The 17,922-nt window shown below is 43.2% G+C and overlaps 1 protein-coding gene across 8 annotated transcripts in view; it reads left to right on the top strand.

The window, feature by feature from the left end:
* The window catches only part of ACSS1 (acyl-CoA synthetase short chain family member 1), a 92,840-nt gene that overhangs the window by 64,510 nt on the left and 10,408 nt on the right, over window positions 1-17,922 (top strand). For all 8 annotated transcript variants that reach the window (XM_036245554.1, XM_036245560.1, XM_036245557.1 and 5 more), the window contains 4 exons: window positions 8,318-8,493; window positions 8,863-9,015; window positions 14,339-14,486; window positions 15,705-15,842. In XM_036245554.1, coding sequence (XP_036101447.1) covers window positions 8,318-8,493; window positions 8,863-9,015; window positions 14,339-14,486; window positions 15,705-15,842 — 615 coding nt within the window. The remainder of the gene's footprint in view (window positions 1-8,317; window positions 8,494-8,862; window positions 9,016-14,338; window positions 14,487-15,704; window positions 15,843-17,922) is intronic.

Genomic DNA, 17,922 nt, shown 5'->3' with positions numbered 1-17,922 from the left:
TAAACTTCCCCATGAAGCCATCCGGGCCTGGGCTTTTGTTTGCTGGGAGAGCCTTGATTACCTCTTCCATTTCCTTAGTTGTCATTGGTCTGTTCAAATTTTCTATCTCTTCCTGGTACAGTTTTGGGAGACTGTGTGTTTCTAGAAATTTGTCCATTTTGCTTAGATTGTCGAATTTGTTGCCATATATTGTTCATAGTAGTTGTTAACAATCTTCTGTATTTCTGTGTTGTCAGTTGTTACTTCTCTTTCATTACTGATTATGTTTATTTGGGTTCTCTTTGTTTCTTGGTGAGTCAAGCTAAGGGCCCATTAATCTTTTTTATCTTTTCTAAAATCCAGCTCTTTGTTTCATTGATCCTTGAATTGTTTTTTTTTGGTCTCTATGTCATTTATTTCTGCTCTGATTTTTACTATTTTCTTCCTTCTACTTTCTATGGGGTTTTCTTTTTGTTGCTTACTAATTCTTTAAATTGTGAGGTTAGACAGTCAATTAGAAATTTTTCTTGTTTCTTGAGGTAGGCCTGTAGTGCTATGAACTTCCCTCTCTGAACTACTTTCACTGCATCCCATTGATTTTGTGTTGTTGTGTGTTCATTTTCATTGGTTTCTAGGAAGTTTCTAATTTCTTCCTTGATCTCCATGGTAACCCATTCATTGTTTAATAACATGCTACTTAGCCTCCATGTTTTGCAATGTCTTTGCATGTTTTTGTTGCAATTGATTTCTAATTTTATGCCATTGTGATCTGAGAAGATGCTTGATATGATTTCAGTCTTCTTGAGCTTGTAGAGATTTAGTTTGTGTCCTATCATGTGGTCTGTCTTTGAGAATGTCCCATGTGCACTTGAGAAGAATATGAATTTTGTAGTTTTAGGGTGTAATTCTCTGTAGATATCTATTAAATCCATTTGATCTGTGCTTCATTTAGAGTCTCTGTTTCCTTGCTTATTTTTTGTCTAGAGGATCTATCCAGTGGTGTCAACGGGGTGTTGAAGTCCCCTGGTATGATTATATTGCTCTCAATTTCTCCTTGGAAGTCCTCTAGAAGATTTTTAATATATTTTGGTGCTCCTATATTGGGTGCATATATGTTTATCAAGGTTATATCTTTCTGTTGGATAGATCCTTTCAATATTATGTAGTGGCCTTCTTTGTCTCTAGTTATGGCCTTCATTTTGAAATCTATTTTATCAGATATGAGTATTGCTACTCCAGCGTTTTTTTTCTTTCTGTTTGCTTGAAAGATTTCCATCTATTCACTTTCCACCTATGTGAGTCTTTTGTTGTGAGGTCAGTCTCTTGTAAAGAACATATAGATGAGTCATGCTTTCTTTTTTTTTCTTTTCTTTTTTTTTTTTGCATTCATAGAGTTAGAGGGAGAGAGGGAGGAAGAGACAGTGAAGAAACATCGATGTGAGAGAGACACATCAACTGGCTGCCACCCACACAACCCCAACCGGGCTGGGGACAAACTGCAACCGAGGTATGTGCCCTTAGAGGGAACTGAACCCGGGTCTCTCTAGACCACGGGCCGAGGCTCTAACCGCTGAGCCAAACTGGCCAGGGCGAGTCATGCTTTCTTATCCAATCAGCTACTCTGTGTCTTTTTATGGGAGCATTCAATCCACTTACATTTAAGGTGATTATTGATATGTACTTATTTCTTGCCATTTTTGTTTAGCGTGGTTATATTTTTCCTCTTATTCTACTAATTACAGCAGTCCTTTTAACATTTCTTGTAGTACTGGTTTGGTGCTAATGTATTCCCTTAGCTTTTTTTCTGGGAAGCTCTTTATTTGACCTTCTATTTTGAATGATAGCCTTGCTGGGTAGAGTAGTCTTAGATTCAGATCCTTGTTTTTCATGACCTTGATTACTTCATGTCACTCCCTTTTTGCCTGTAGTGTTTCTTTTTTTTTATTTTAGTCCTCGCCCGAGGACATTTTTTGATATTTTGTTCAGATAGAGTGGGAGGGAGAGAGAGAAAGAGAAACGTCGATGTGAAAGGGACACATTGAGTGGTTGCCACCCGCACAAGACAACCAGGGCCGGGGACAAACTGCAACCAAGGTACATGCTTTTAGCAGGAACCGAACCCGGGTCTCTCCGGACCACAGGCCGATGCTCTAACTGCTGAGCCAAACTGGCCAGGGCCATAGTGTTTCTTTTGAGAGGTCAGCTGAGAGCCTAATTGGGTTTCCTTTGTAGATAACCTGTTGCTTATCTCTTGCTGCTTTTAGGATTCTCTCTTTGTCTTTAATTTTTGGCTTTTTAATTACTATGTGTCATTGTGTGAGCCTCTTTGGGTTCTTCTTACTTGTGGCTCTCTGTGCTTCTTAAACTTGAATGCCTTCTTCCTTCACCAAATTAGGGAAGTTTTCTGTCACTATTTCTTTGAATATATTCTTTAATCCTTGCCCATTTTCTTCTTTTTTGGGGACTCCAATAATGCGAATATTATTACATTTCCAGTTGTTCCCCAGTTCTCTGAAGCTGTCTTCCTGTTTTTTAATCGTTTTTTTTTTTGTTGTTTTTCTGATTGTTTTATATTTTTCTATCCTGTCTCATAATTCACTGATCTGGTCCTCAGCTTCCTCTACTCTGCTGTTTATACCTTCCAATGTGTTTTTTTATTTCTGATATGTCATCCTTGATTTCTTCTTGGTGATTTTTAATTTCCAGTTGGTTGATTTTCAACATCTCTATGTCCTTACTCATGCTGTTGAGCTTCCTCAAGGTCATGGCTCTGAATTCTAGCTTTGTTAAATTGCTTAACTGCTCCACATTTATCTCATCTTCGGTAGAGGTCTCTTCTTCTTTCATTTGGCTATTGTTTCTGTGTTTCACCATTTTGGCTATCACAGTGGGCTTTGGAGCTTGTCAAATGTTCCCTGTGGGTGTTGGTGTTCTGCTGTTTGTGGCTCCCTCTCTTGGGTTTTGATGAGCAAGGGAGGACCCACGTTAAATACCACTGTCAAGTCTTTCTTTCCTGGTTAGAGTTGCTAGCCCAGGAATGGTACAGTTATCTTCTAGCTTTTTGCCTGGAAGCTATCTGTACAGGTTACTTGAAGAGCCTTGGGTTTTCAGTTTAATGAAAAACTCCCTCATGTACTCAAGGTAAGGGGATTTCCTGAGGGTGGGGCAGACGGTGGTTGTTAGTGAGTCTTAATTTGCATTTCAGTGGTCCCCCTGGGTGAGGTTGAATCTACAAGGGAGGGGCCGCCGCCTCTCCCCAGAGCCCTGGGAAGGAGTAAGATGGCCACCATCCTGCGTGGCTGCAACTCAACAAAAGCTCTGAGCCTCCTCCAAATCCCAATTGTCCCCACACAGTTCCAGTTCAGTCCACTCTTCCTCTGCCAGAGCCCAAGGTGAATGGCTGTGTCTATTTTAGCGTCTGTCCTGGCTCTGCACTGTGGAGCTGCCTGGGAGTTTAATGTGAGGGTGCTGCTCACAGCTAAGGCTGCTGCTGTCTGTGGGCTCCCAGCACCCCTCTTGCGCATCCACAATCCTACCAGGATTGAGTCAGTGTCCCTGCAAGCTATATTGATCCTCACAAGCTGCTTTTCTGTTGCCTTTTCCTGCCAATTTTTCTTTATTTTAGTTGCAATTCCAGTTTGGTTCTAGGAGACGGCCTGTGTAGCTTCCATTTACTCCACTGCCTTTTTTGAATCCCCTGGAATGTTCTTTATTAGAAGGTTACTATTTACTTTTAAGGACAAGGAAATTGAGGCACAGAAAGGTTAAGTGACTTGCTCAAGGTCATATCATTAGTTAGTGACAGAGCCAGGAATTCTGCCATCAGAGTCATACTTTTATCATTATACTGGGCTGCTTCTTTTCTTTATTACTGATGTGCCCATATTTACCAAATGTCTCTGTTAAAATTCTTAGAAACAGATCACAGCACCTGAATCTGGAGACTTAGCATATGGGAATTTAGTAGCTGGGCAGTACCCAGAACCTCAGGAACCCTAAACAACCAGGTTATGGGATGGCAGGGACTGAGGCTCTGAGGACCTCTGTAGGGGACCCTCCTGTAAATGTTCTCTAGAACTTTGCCATTACAAGATCTCTTCCCTACTACCTTCAGTCTCTGTGTCCAGCTATTCAGTTGTCACGTTCCTGGGAATGGGACTCTGTTGGGACAGGTATCTGTATCCTCTTCGGGTCAATGAGGGAGTGCTTTGTATTGCTGTGTAATTACTGCTGAGTAGTGTATTGGTATGTAATAAACTACTCCACAACTTAGTACTTAAAATAGTTGCTTTAGGCCATAAATATTATTATTGTATTTTATGATTCTGTGGGCAGGGGTTAGATGGGCACAGTGGGAATGGCTTTTCCCTGTTCCACAATGCCTGGGATATCAGCTGGGTTGTCTTGAATGGTGAGGGACTCATCAGTCATTACTTCCTCTTTTTGTGGCACTTTCCACTTGACTAACTTGTGTTTCCTCATAGCACACCAACTTAAGGTAGCCAGACATATATAGTGCTGCATGGCTCCAAGAAGAAGGAAATGGATAGCATAATTTTAGCAATACTCTAATGGTCAAAGCAGTCAGTGGCCCCCAAATTCAAGGGACTGGGACCTGGACTCCACTTCTCCATGAGAAGTAGTGCGAGACTAGGTCAAGAATTTGCAGCTATCTTTAATCTGTCAATGGGAGGATGGCAGTATAAGCATAGCTATAGTGTTTCACCATGAGCTGGGTGGCCACCTCAGGTAGTATGTATTATTCTAGAGTTCTAGTCCCTTGGCCTAGCTTCCAGGGTCTGACCACTCATCTTTCCTTTATATATTCTCTTGCTTTAGGCCATATGAGGAGTGAAGAGAGAGACAGAGTTGCCGTGGGGAGGGGAGGAGAATGGCTCTGAGAGATGCTATAGGGACAGAATCATGGCCTGCATAGATAGCCACTCTAAGCCTCCAGAATCTGTAAATATGTTACATAACATGGCAGAAGATTTGTACAGATGTAATATACCTTAAAATGGAGAAATTATCTAGGTGGGTCCAAATTAATCATATAAGCCCTTGAAAGCAGAGAACTTCCTCTGCCTGGAGGCAGAAGACATGTGACAGAGGGGAGGTCAGAGAGGTTCAAAGGGTGAGAAGGACTTTGCTAGCTTTAAAGATAGAGAGGTGACAAGCCACGTGATGTTAGTGTCTTTAGAAGCTGACAAAAACCACTGGCTGGCAGTAAGGATGTGGGGACCTCAGTCCTACAGTCACATGGAATTGATTCTGCCAACCTTCTGAATGAGCCTTGAAGCAGATTTTCTCTGAGAGCCTCCAGACAAGAGCCCAGGCCCCTTGTTATCAGTGGGATGCCCTCTGTGTCCCCACCTGTTACTGGTGGAAGTGGAGCTCTTGGGGTGCCATGGGAACAAGAATTTCCCGAGGCCCCCATGGGAGGATGAGGTATCTAGAAAACTTTATTGATAATGTAACATTAAAAGAGTTCTCCTCCTAGGTCCCATTTCTCTGTCTCACCATGGAAAAGTCCTATTTTGTCTTAAGCAGTGCTAGAATTAAAACCACTGCCCACAGTTTCTGCTCCATATCAAAGTCCAGTCCAGTCCAGCATCTTTCTAGTTTAGCTTATGTTCCAGCTGCAGTCCATTGAATGTACAGTCTGCATGGCCATGGGCCATGTGGCTTCTAGGGACATATGGTGGGCTAGTGTGGGTCATGGAGCAAGCTAGTGCAAGGAAGCAGGAGTGAAGCAAGAGGAACAAGAGAATGAGAACTCTTTGTCCCGACATTTTAACTGGGAGTTTAACCAATGAACCCTTCAGGATTTTGTGCACTTGCTGTGGCTCTTTCCCTCTAGCCAATTATCTTTTTCCCAGATTAGACTGACAGGCAGACACCTTTCTTACATCTCCTCAACTTCACTGTGTAAGTGCCCATCTTGTCCTTTGTTTTGGTTTTTTTAATTTTTTTTCTTTATTGATTTTAGAGAGAGAAGAAGGGAGAGGAAGAGAGAGATGGAAACATCTATGAGAGAGAACATCAATTGGCTGCCTCCTGCATGCCCCACACATGTGCCCTGACCGGGAATCAAACCGGTGACCTCTTGGTGTATGGGTCGACACTCAACCACTGAGCCACACTGGCTGGGCCCATCTTGCCCTTTCTTAGACCCCAGTGATTTGCAAGGAATGGACTGGTGGTGGTTCCCTGGGGAGTATAAAGTTGTAACTTCCTGGTGAAGATGCCCACATGACCATGATTATAATGTTTGGCCTCCTTTTTGTTTTCTTTCTATTTTAATATTAGCCAGCTAATTATGACAATAACACCCTGACACCTTGATTTTTGCCTTGAGATTCTTAGGACAGAACCATGTAGAGCTCACCTGGACTTCAGAACTGTGAGCTAAAATATTACTGTTTGAGCCACCAAGTTTATGGGAACCATAGAAAACCAATACAGGTGCTGATTCCTGTTCAAAACCCAGAAAGGTAAATAAAATCCTCCCAGACAAAGCATCAGGCTGATCCTACCTGTACCCCAATTCACCTTGTACCTATTGGCTATGTGGAACCATAAGGCTACATGTGCTCCCATGCACCTCCTAGGAACCAAAGCTGTGCACACAGATTCCTTGCCCTTGAGAACTACCCAAGCAGAGGCTTTGGACAAATGAATGTCAGGAGTGAGGCGTGAGCCATGGGAAACTGGGGAGGACCTAAAACCCACATAACATGATTCTAGCATGTTGGATGGGCCTGGGGGGAGTTTTCTCTAGGGGGAGTTCCTTGAGAAGGGTCCCTTTGAACCTGCTGAATCATCTCCCTTCCCTGCAGGAAGCTTACCTGGACCAGTCCCAGCTCTGAGGGATATATTCCTGGAGACTTTCTGACAGTCTCTACCCAATAGAATTTGTTTTTACAAGGTGACAGATTGTTAAGGTCCAAGGAGCAAGAGTGTGTGTGGCCAGGGACCCATGGTATGCAGAGCCAGATGGCACTGCCTTTGGCAACCCAGAGAGTTTAAATTATGTCTCTGACCCCTGTATGATCCTGCTGAGTCATCCAGCTGCAAAGACCTGTCTAGATAATTCTCAGGTAGCCCTCAAGGCTGTATCATTTCCAGGGCTCTTGGGAGGAAGAAAGAATGTGGATATGTTGCTAGAAATTGCTTTTCAGATTGGGAAGCTCAAGGAGAGTGGTGCTTTAGTTAGTGCTCCCCCAGAAGCAGACCCTGAGTTCATTTGGGAAGTGGTCCTGCAAAGTGCTATAGGACAGTGGGAGTGAGGCTAGGAAGAGGAACCAAATAAGACCAATTTTCACAGTGAGTGACCAGAACTCAGTTCCTCAGGGATGCCCTATAAGATGATGGAACCACATGTGTCAAGATAACCCTCTATCCAGGAATGAGGGAGTTGGGGTATTTATATTCCAGATCTTGAGAGTCACTTGTTGTGAGCTGTTGGAGTCAGGGTAATTCCCTAGCACCTCTGCCTGTGGCTCCAAAAGAATCCCTTTGGTACAGAGTGATTAAAAGTTTAGCGTGATGTGCTTGGGTCCCACTAGCCAGCAAGCACTACACTGGATATTTGTTTCAGGTTCTTCCTTAGGGAACCGTTTAAAAATCCACTGTAACCTGATTCCTTCAGGTCATCTGAGTTAGGGCACAGAGTGGAGGGTCACTCCTTTGTGGTCCCGAGGCCTAGTTATGTTTGTACATAATTCCCTGCTCTGGGCCTCCCCCTAGGTTAACCATGGAATGGAATTCCATCAGTGTACATTGCCCTGGGCCTGGATGAACCTGGCTGGGTCATTGAAGAGCAATTTTGAGCCTGGAGGGCCTTACCCTGAAGGTGAGGGTAGGGGCTAGCAGCTCCTGGCATTCACCTAGGGTATGGTCTTTGTTCTCTGGAACTTTGGCCCTAGACAGTGCAGGAGCCGCACAGGACATGTTGGGGTTCGGTCTCTGACTGCCCAGCTTTCTTGGCCTCTGACTCATGGTGGCTGTGACTGGGAGTGATGTGATGGCCTCTCTCCTAGGAAAGCTTCTAGAGCTGGTAGGAAGGAGTGGTAGAAGGCTGGAAGCGTTCAGCTTCAAAGTTGCTTGTCTCCAGTTACTTCCTGCTCTTCCTCAGAGCTGGGAAAAGGTGTGGTGCTTCTGTATTCTGCACAAAGATTGTAAAGCAGGCACACCCTTCACGTTTTTGTTGACTCTTACACTCAATATTGGATTTTCTTTATCACCTTCCTGTGCCTGGAATATGTGGCTGCCAGTCTGGGCTGTGAGGGTCAAAGTGGAGAGGAAACTGATCAGAAATGTCCATTGTCTCTGTTAGCAAAGTGCAAGGTGGTTATCACCTTCAACCAAGGACTGCGGGGAGGGCGTGTGGTGGAGCTGAAGAAGATAGTGGATGAAGCTGTGAAGCACTGCCCAACCATCCAGCATGTCCTGGTGGCTCACAGGACAGACAACAAGGTCCAAATGGGGCATCTGGATGTCCCCCTTGAGCAGGTGGGTTTACCTCAATTTGTAGTTTGATGAGGAGAGGTTATTATTGGGTTAATTGGGTTTCAGTCTTGTCAGATTGTAGTTTTGAATCTGGGTCCCCCAGAGGTGTTCAGGGTGGTGTTTGATGGGAAGGTGGAACTCAAATACCACAAGCATGGTAAAACAGCTAATGTAACAGAAATGATTGGATTCATAATTTTATTTTGTGTTTTCTCTGCATCTGGAATTGAATTAGGGCAGGCCAGAGAAGATGAGCTCTGATCCAGTTTGCTGAGTTTCACAGCAGCCAGGCAGTGCTGTTTTCAGGAAAACCAAATGGAGAGGAGAGGCTAACTACCAAGGATGGGGCTGATTTTGTCTTCCCCCTTACAGGAAATGGCCAAGGAGAACCCTGTGTGTGCCCCAGAAAGCATGGGCAGTGAGGACATGCTCTTCCTGCTGTACACCTCTGGAAGCACTGGGATGCCTAAGGGCCTCGTGCATACCCAGGCAGGCTACCTGCTCTATGCTGCCATAACACACAGGGTAAGGTATTGTCGGTGGATAGAGGGTGGGTGCTGCTCACCTCCCTGGTGGGATTGGGCAGATGGCCAGGCGGGGATGGATTTAGGGCTAGAACTTCTCTTGCTATAAAGCAGTGCCCTCAGGTGTGAAGACGGGCTCATGTTTTCCCACAGTGTGCTCATGAGCAGGGCTGCTGTGAGTCATGGCACTAGCCCAGTAGAGTGGATTGGAAGGGAGTCCATGTTCTTGTTTGCTGTAAGAGTCCAGGTCCCAAACCAGACTCTCATTGCTGGTCTTCAGTCCTTTGACCTGTGCCTGTGTTATCCATTGGCTCAAATGCCTACAGGAATTGGGTCCTCACTAGCTCTCTGATGCACTAGCAGGGCCACATTCTGATGCTCAGGCCCAAGACACTTTGGCCTTCCTGGACCCCTTCCTCTATTAAAAAAAAGTGTCAAAAAATATTTTACAACAACATTGCTATAAGGATTAATATATTACTATTATATATTAAAGCTTTTTTTATGTACTTAAAAGATTATTTTTTTCTTCTGATTTTAAAAGAAAGTAAAACATTTTGATGGGCCACTAAAAGTATTATGACCTCTAGACCCTACTCTTTGGGGCCACATTTTAAAAATAAAAACATTTAGTTTTATAAAGAAACTTAAATTTAGTACATGGAAATTATATTACAGTGGGCCATCTTTAGAGATTATAAAACAAACACTATCACACGTTTTTGTTTTTTTATTCCAGTAGATCAGTTTAGAAATCAGTACTCATTTAAATGTTGGTGGTGGGTTATAGTTTAACACGGTGTCCCTGGTTGCCTTGGGAAGTGGTTGACACTTACTAGGTGGGATTGGGTTTCGATATATCATCTGTGATCCAGACTCTCTCTGTTTTAGAAGGCAAAACTGAGCTCTAGCAGGTGCCAGCAGCAAAAGGAAGTGTCTGGCCAGGTGGCTATAAAGCCCAGGCCCATCTAATCAGAGCTTGGACACTATCTTGGGTAGTGATATCCTCCCTGCTTCAGCCTTCTTCTATGCCTACCAGGTTCCCAACCTGGTTATCAACTTGGTTTTCCCAGGGGCCAGAGAGAGCCTCCACAACCCCAGTCACTGTGGTCAGGAGTGGAGGTGGGGGTAGAATATGCTAATTGGCCAGGCTGGGTCATGTGGGAGGTAAACTTCATGGAGTGAGAGTGGATGAGGAGCAGGTACTGGGCAGCATGCACACAGCCTTTGAGTGGCAATGGCTAGGTCCCGCTGGTGGCCACTCACACCCAGCCTTGAGGATGTTGAAAAAGAGTCAAAAAGACAGATGTGGTACAGAACCAGGCTGAGCATACAGTGTGTTACAATTAATACAAATCCATATTAAAGTAGTTGCCTCTGGCTGGTGGGTGACCTTGAGCATGTCACAGAACTTTTCTAGACCTTAATGTTCTCAACTGAAAAACCCCACCCTTTCTCAGTTCTTGGTAGCAAAGATTGCTATGTCATGTAAATAAAAGTACTTTGGAAAATATAAACACAGAGACAAAATACCAAGAAAGTCACAGAATGAATCAAATTATTTTCTTCAGTTTATAATAAAATTAACATTAAGGAAGCTAAGGTGAGAGATTCTTCTCTCTTTTTTTCTTTCCTTTTGCATTTTCAAAGTGTTTTGCATTTCCAGGAAACTGTCTACATGAACAAAAGAAGTGGGGATGTGTGAAAGGTGACCATCTTTTGAAATGTTTGTTTTTCAGTGCAATGAGATTTTTTTTTTAAGTACTAAGAATAGAACCTTTCAGGCTTCTTTATATAAGTGTGTTTGTGTGTATGTGTGCACATTTGTCTATGTATGTGTGTGCACCTGTGTGGATATTAGGGCAGTTGGTTTCTTCAGGGAAAAGGACAGTTGAAAATTAACGTCAAGAAATTGACGGCATTCTTATACACCAATGACGAACTCACAGAAAGAGAAACTGAAAAAACAACCTCATTTACCATCATGGCTTAACCAAAGAAGCAAAGGACCTATTTACAGAAAACTAAAGGACAATTGAAAAAAGAAGTACAGGAAGATATAAAAAAGTGGAAGCACATACCTTGTTCATGGATTAGAAGAATTAACATCATTAAAATGTTCATATTACCCAAAACGATCTATAGATTCAATGCAATCCCCATCAAAATACCAACTATATATTTTACAGAACTAGAACAAATATTTCAGAAGTTCATATGGAACCAAAAAAGACCCCAGATAGCCATAGCAATCTTGAAAAAGAAGGACAATGTAGGAGGGATCATAATACCAGGTATCAGGTTATACTTCAAAACTACTGTAATCAAAACAGCCTGGTACTAGCACAAGAACAGGCATATAGACCAGTGGAACAGAATAGAGAACCCAGAAATGGACCCAAGACACTATGCTCAATTAATATTTGACAAAGAAGGCAAGAGCATACAATGGAGTAAAGACAGCTTCTTTAATAAATGATGTTGGGAAAATTTGATAGCTACATGCAAAAAAAATGAAACTAGACTATCAACTTAAACCATACACAAGAATAAACTTAAAATGGATAAAAGACTTAAATGTGACCTGCGAATCCATAAAAATCCTAGAAGAAAATGTAGACAAAAAAATTTCGGACATCATATGCAGTAGAATTTTCACTGATACATCACCTAAGGCAACAGAAACAAAGGAAAAAATGAACACATGGGACTACATCAAACTCAAAAGCTTCTGTACAGCAAAAGAAACAACCATGAAAATGGAAAGGCAACCCACTGTATGGGAGAACATCATTGCCAATGATACATCAGATAAGAGGTTAATTTCCAAAATATATAGAGTGCTCATACAACTCAGCCGAAGGAAGACAAAGAACCCAATTTAAAACTGGGCAGAGAAGCTGAATGGACACCTCTCCAAACAGGATATACAAATGGCCAAGAGACATATGAAGAAATGCTCAACATCACTAATCATCAGAGAAATGCAAATTAAAACAACAATGAGGTATCACCTCACACCTGTCAGAATGGCCGCCATCAACAAATCATCAAACAACAAGTGTTGGCGAGGGTGTGGAGAAAAGGGGACTCCAGTACACTGCTGGTGGGAATGCAGATTGGTACACCCACTATGGTAAACACTATGGTGTTACCTCAAAAAATTAAAAATTGAACTGCCATTTGACCCAGTGATCCCACTTCTAGGAATATACCCTAAGAAGCCTGAAACACCAATCAGAAAGAATATATGTACCCCCATGTTCATAGCAGCACTATTCACAAGAGCTAAGATTTGGAAACAACCCAAGTGCCCATCAGTAGACGAATGGATAAAAAAGCAGTGGTACATATACACAATGGAGTACTATGCAGCTGTAATAAAGAAAGATCTCTTATCCTTTGAGATGACATGGAGGGACCTGGAAAGTATTATCCTAAGTGAAACAAGCTAAGCAGAAAAAGACATACCACATGATCTCACTTATTTGTGGAATATAATGAACATAACAGTCTGAGGAATAGGGTAGACCCAGAAACATGGAAGTAGGGTATAGACTGACAACCCTCAGAAAAGGGAGTGGGGGTGACAAGGGAAGAGATAAACCACATAACTTATATGCATGTACGCATAACCAATGGACATGGACAACAAAGCCCGGGATGGGGCGGGGGGGATGGGGAGGAGGGTGTCAATGGGGTAAAAAAGGAGAAACATCTGGAACAAAAATAAAATTAAAAAGAAAAAAATAAAATAAAATAAAAATGGACAGTTGACTCTAAAGGGATGATGGGGGTGTGAATTGATTTTGGGGTGTGAACTGATTTTGGCTGTTTGCAGTAGGGGCAGGGCACCAGCTGCCTGCTGGGTCCCTTGGAGAATGGCCATCCCCAGGGACCTGCTCTCCTTCTAAGAACTGCAGGGAAAGAAATCCAGCCCTTTGAAAGACTTGACAGTTTGGGTCTGAGTTGTATTAAAAATCCTTTTAGTTCCCTAATGCTGTGGGGTTTTGGGATGTAGGTGTCCTGATTCACCAGAGCAGTGAAAATGTGGTCTTCCTTGAAGAATCTGTCCTCCACTCAGACACAGTTCCACGGGTACCTAGTCGTGTCCAGACCACCACTATGCTGTCTGGGAATTCCTGGAGAATCTCAACATTTTCTTTGGCAGCAGAAGACGATCCAATTTTTTAAAAGGTTTATTGCAAAATAGAACACATACAGAAAACCATCCAAGTCAAATGTGTAGCTTAATGAATTATTATAAGTCAACCTACTTCACTCAAGAAATTGAATGTTGCCAACTTCACAGAAACCCTTTCATAGCCTATCCACCCTCAGCCTCCTCCCCACATCCTGTCTTCTACAGCATCACTGCCTTGTGTTTTCCTTTCTCTGGTTGTCACCTGGATGTGCAACCCTAGGTTCTGTAGCTTACTCTTGCCACTGACATTTTTTGATATATCTTTTAAATCTTTTGAAACCTATAGGTTACCCTCCATTCTTTTCATTTTCTTAAACTTTGTCTGTTGCAGCACCTGGCCATTTGTCCCTTTTCCTCTGTGTTTCCTGCAAAGGGCATTTAGATCCAGAGATGGGATCAAGCTCAGGTTGGACCTTTTGGCAAGAATTCAGGAGACACCTATCTCTCCTCTCAGGCTCTTAGAAGCTGATGATGCTTGAGGCATTTTTTGGCCTTTTTTACTTTTTCACAGTTTTTAAAGGATTCAAAAAATTGTGGCATAACTTGCCCTGGCCGGGTAGCTCAGTTGGAGTATCGTTCCTATAAAACAAGGTTTTATTCCTGGTCAGGGCATATAAATGAATGCATAAATAAATAGGACAACAAATTGATGTTTTTTTCTGTTCTCTCTAAAATCAACAAATTAAAAGAAAAACTACATTGATTTAAAAAAAGAAAATTTTTAATTGTGGTATAACTTAATGCAGAAAAATGCCCCTATACATACCACTGAAGTTTTACCTGTGAGTGAATACTCATGATCATGGGGCATCATCTGCCCCTGGAAGGCCCTGACATGACCTCAAAGGCAGTTCCCCAGCAAGATCAGCTTTAGTGTGACTTCTGCATAGAGATTGGCTTTGTCAATCTAGGGCTTTAATTAGTGTAACTCTAAGGTCTGGCTTTTTTAATTGTCCTCTGAGAAGGTGTTGTTGCTTTTACCTATAACTCTGTCTTTTTACTTACTTCTCTGCTCTTGGTGGCCAGTGGAGTGGCTACATTTTGTAGTTATAGACCAGTCTTAGTGACATGTGGGAACTTTGGGTCTTAGGCTTCTGACAAGCCTCTCTTGTTTCTGCAGCTTGTGTTTGACTATCAGCCAGGAGACGTCTTCGGCTGTGTGGCTGACATTGGCTGGATCACTGGACACAGCTATGTGGTATATGGGCCCCTCTGCAATGGAGCAACGACTGTCCTTTTTGAAAGTACTCCTGTTTACCCTGATCCTGGTGAGGACTGGGAGAGAGCTTGAGGAAGGAGGAAAAGTTCACAGGAGGGTGGAATAGAGGCCTGTGCACTGGCCTGGCTATGGTTTGTGGTCCCATGGCATAGTTGCCCAACAGTTGCCTTGTCCATAATAAGATCAGATGAGCAATAGGAGGGGGTCTAATTTGGTACTGGAAGCTGTCACAAGACCACACACTCCAGCATTCTTTAACTTAAACTGCATGCCTTGGGCTTTCCCTTTAACACTGTTCTTACTTCTATGGACTCCTGACCAGATCCATCTCTTCCTCAAAGCCCAGATCAACTGCCACCCTCCTCTGGACCCCCAGATGAAGAGGTGCTTTCTTCAGCCTGCTACTTGTGCCTTTAGGGCTGTTCCATCAGAATGTGTCATGCATGTCCTGGAGCCACCTCCATGAATTGATTTTACTTAGAGGACATGGCATATCTTTCTTACTTTGACATCTTTCTCCCACTCAGCTCAGAGTCCCCAAGTCTTTGTTTTATTATAATCCAATAATGGTGGCCCTGCTAGAGGCTCTTGCTCAAGCATCCCACAGAACTGACAGTTATGTTTGTGGGACTTCTTTTTCACCTCCTTTTGCTCCTCTCCAGCCTCCCACTGGGATTGGATACTCTTTAGGAAGACTATATAGGGGTCATAGCCAGTCACTTTAACCGCTTGAAGTGCAGCTTTTTGTGTGCACAATAATAGTGATGAGTTGAGGGTGGAGTATGGGAAATGAGGTGAGTGCATGTTGGGCAGTTGCCCTGCTCCCTGGGACACATGCATTTGTGAACAGTGTTCCAGGGGAAGCACCAGTCACCACTTTAGAGACCATTTAAATGCAACTAAATGCAAGTTCTGTATTAATGCTACATGGGTTGTTTATAAATTCATAGTAACATCTTTTTAACTGATTCCTCACTATATTATATGGAGCACACTATGTGGGTGCAACTGTCCAGAGCCAGGTGAAACTTTTTACAAAAGGGCAAGCCTATGGATGGGGGTGTGCCAGGGGATGACTGCCACAGGGAACCCCTTCCCAGAGGTCCCCCTTCCCATCCTGGTGTTGGGTGTTTAATCCTGCTTTTGTAAAGAATGCAGGTGTTTATATGTATCCAGTACCCAGTATTGTTGACTGATCTCTAAATTAGGTTAAAATAGATACCGTCTGGTGGGCTCTGAGACTAACTGAATTGAGGCCTTTTTGTAGGTCGGTACTGGGAGATGGTGCAAAGGTTGAAGATCAATCAGTTCTATGGTGCCCCTACAGCTGTCCGGCTGTTGCTAAAATACGGTGACACCTGGGTGCAGAAGTATGACCGCTCATCCCTGCGGACTTTGGGGTCAGGTGAGCATTGCTGTGTAGCTGGGGAGGGTGTGTGTATTGTCTGTCAAAGCCACTGCAGGCTTCTAAATGGTTTTAATCATGAAAGCTATGTGACTGTGTCTGTGGTGAATTCAAACAATGTTAGGCCGCATAAAGTAGGAAGCAGAGGCCTGTCAGCACCTCCCCAGAGCCCACAGCTGCTAACAGTCTGGGGCACAGCACTCCAGACACTTACTGTGCCTATCCATATTATGGGCTTCATTTTTATGAATCCTTACCAACTCTGTAAGATAAGGTCTGAGCTCTTTCTTCAGTGGCTGCATGGGATTGCCCTGTGGAAGTCAACTGCTGTTCACTGAGCATTCCCATGTTGCTGGGCACCTGTTATTTCCAAGCACCAAAATAAATGTTATTCTGTGCTGTGCACTGCTCTCACTGTAGGTATTTCCATGCAGGTAGTTGTAAGATCAAAGGTTATTTCCATTTTTAGTTTTAACAGAGGTTGCCAAATCTCATGAAAGCTTTTGGGAAATGATATGGGATTAATTCAGAGGGTAGCTGGGAGGTCCTGCCAGTTCTCTCTGCTCTTTCTTGATTCATTTTATTTCTGCCCCTACACGTGTTGCCAGATGTGGTCAGAAAGGGAAACAAGGCAGGAGGCCCTCCCTGCTTCTTGGTGAATATACAGATCTCCTTGGTAGTTTTTCATGGGATGTGTCTTTTTGTCAATTTTGTCCATAGCAAATGTAGCTCAGTGGTGGTGTGCACACATTACTTGTCAGTGATGAGGGTGAGCAGTGCTGGTACAGGACTTAGGGCCCTGGTTCCCTCTGTCCCCCTTGCCTACAGTGCCCTGTTGCTCCTTCCCACCTCAGGATCCAACCCTCCCTCAAGACCTCTCTCTGAGCTGCTTCTCCTGGGGATTTCCTTGACTGCTGTAGAACATGGGCTCTCGGACAAACTGTATGTTTTATACCTGGGCAGGGCCAGCTTGGTGCTGGTCTTTTGCTATGGTTATAGCTCAGGACCATTCTAGGTGGCTGGATTAGCCCTCACAGCACTTCAGGCTTTGGGTATGTTGATTTCTTCTAATTTCACCAGTCATCAGAATCTAGTTCACTCAAGACTTCTACCCCAAGATATATATTTCTTAAAAGAGTTTTTTTTTAACTTTTAATTTTATAAGTAACATAGGTATAATCTTATTATAAAAAGCAAAACTTGGTACTTTGCAATGAAAGCTGATGTTCCTGTGAGTGCTACCCCAGAGGACCCTGTTGTTTGTATACGTTCTAGCATGGTCTTCAAAGTTATATTTCTATGCAAAGACACAGCTCAGCTCTGAGCTGATTTCTTTATGATGAATGTGATCACACTGTACTATTACAATGTGATGTTTATTTTAACTCATCAGTAGTCAGTTTTCCATATAGCTCTGCTATGTTGTTTGAAAACTTGCTCATACCCTCCTGTGGGGATTATCATGGTTCTTGTAGTCATATCCCTGTGGTTGGCTATTGGGGCTATTGGCAGTTTCCCAGTATCAACTAGTGTTGCAGTGGCATCTTCCTGCCTCCTTGTGGGCATACGTGAGTGCAGGGGTGATATACACAAAACCCAGCCACCTGGGTGACCAGATGGGAGACTCCAATCAGAACAAGCTTTGGTTAGATGCTGCATCATGGGTGGTCCCAAGCAAGAGGCAACCGGCATGAGAGTATTTCAGTATTTTAGCAGTAGTATATCAAAACCTGCAAGTTCTGGCTGAATGCTAGTCTGGTGTGGGTGTTTCATTAGTGTAGTGTCTTAGTGTTAGAATTTGACATAAATTTAGGAGGCATACACATTCAGACCACAGCAGGTAGACACTGAAATTGGCAATAGAGTCATAGCACATAGGTACTTTTCCCCTTTCTACTGAGGTATAAAATATAATGAAATTCACAAATGCTAGGCATTCAGCTTGAGAACTACACACACACACTCACACACACACACAAGTATTACCACATCCAGATCAGGCCATAAAAATTTCTAGTCGCCAGCAGGCTCCCTTATGCCCTCTCCCATTCGGGAGCCCTCAGATATGACCACTACTTGG

This window comes from Molossus molossus, unplaced genomic scaffold (assembly GCF_014108415.1).
Source record: "Molossus molossus isolate mMolMol1 unplaced genomic scaffold, mMolMol1.p scaffold_m16_p_6, whole genome shotgun sequence".
NCBI classification, from domain to species: domain Eukaryota; kingdom Metazoa; phylum Chordata; class Mammalia; order Chiroptera; family Molossidae; genus Molossus; species Molossus molossus.
Note: the sequence above shows the minus strand (reverse complement) of the source record. Positions and strands in the feature narration are given on the sequence as shown.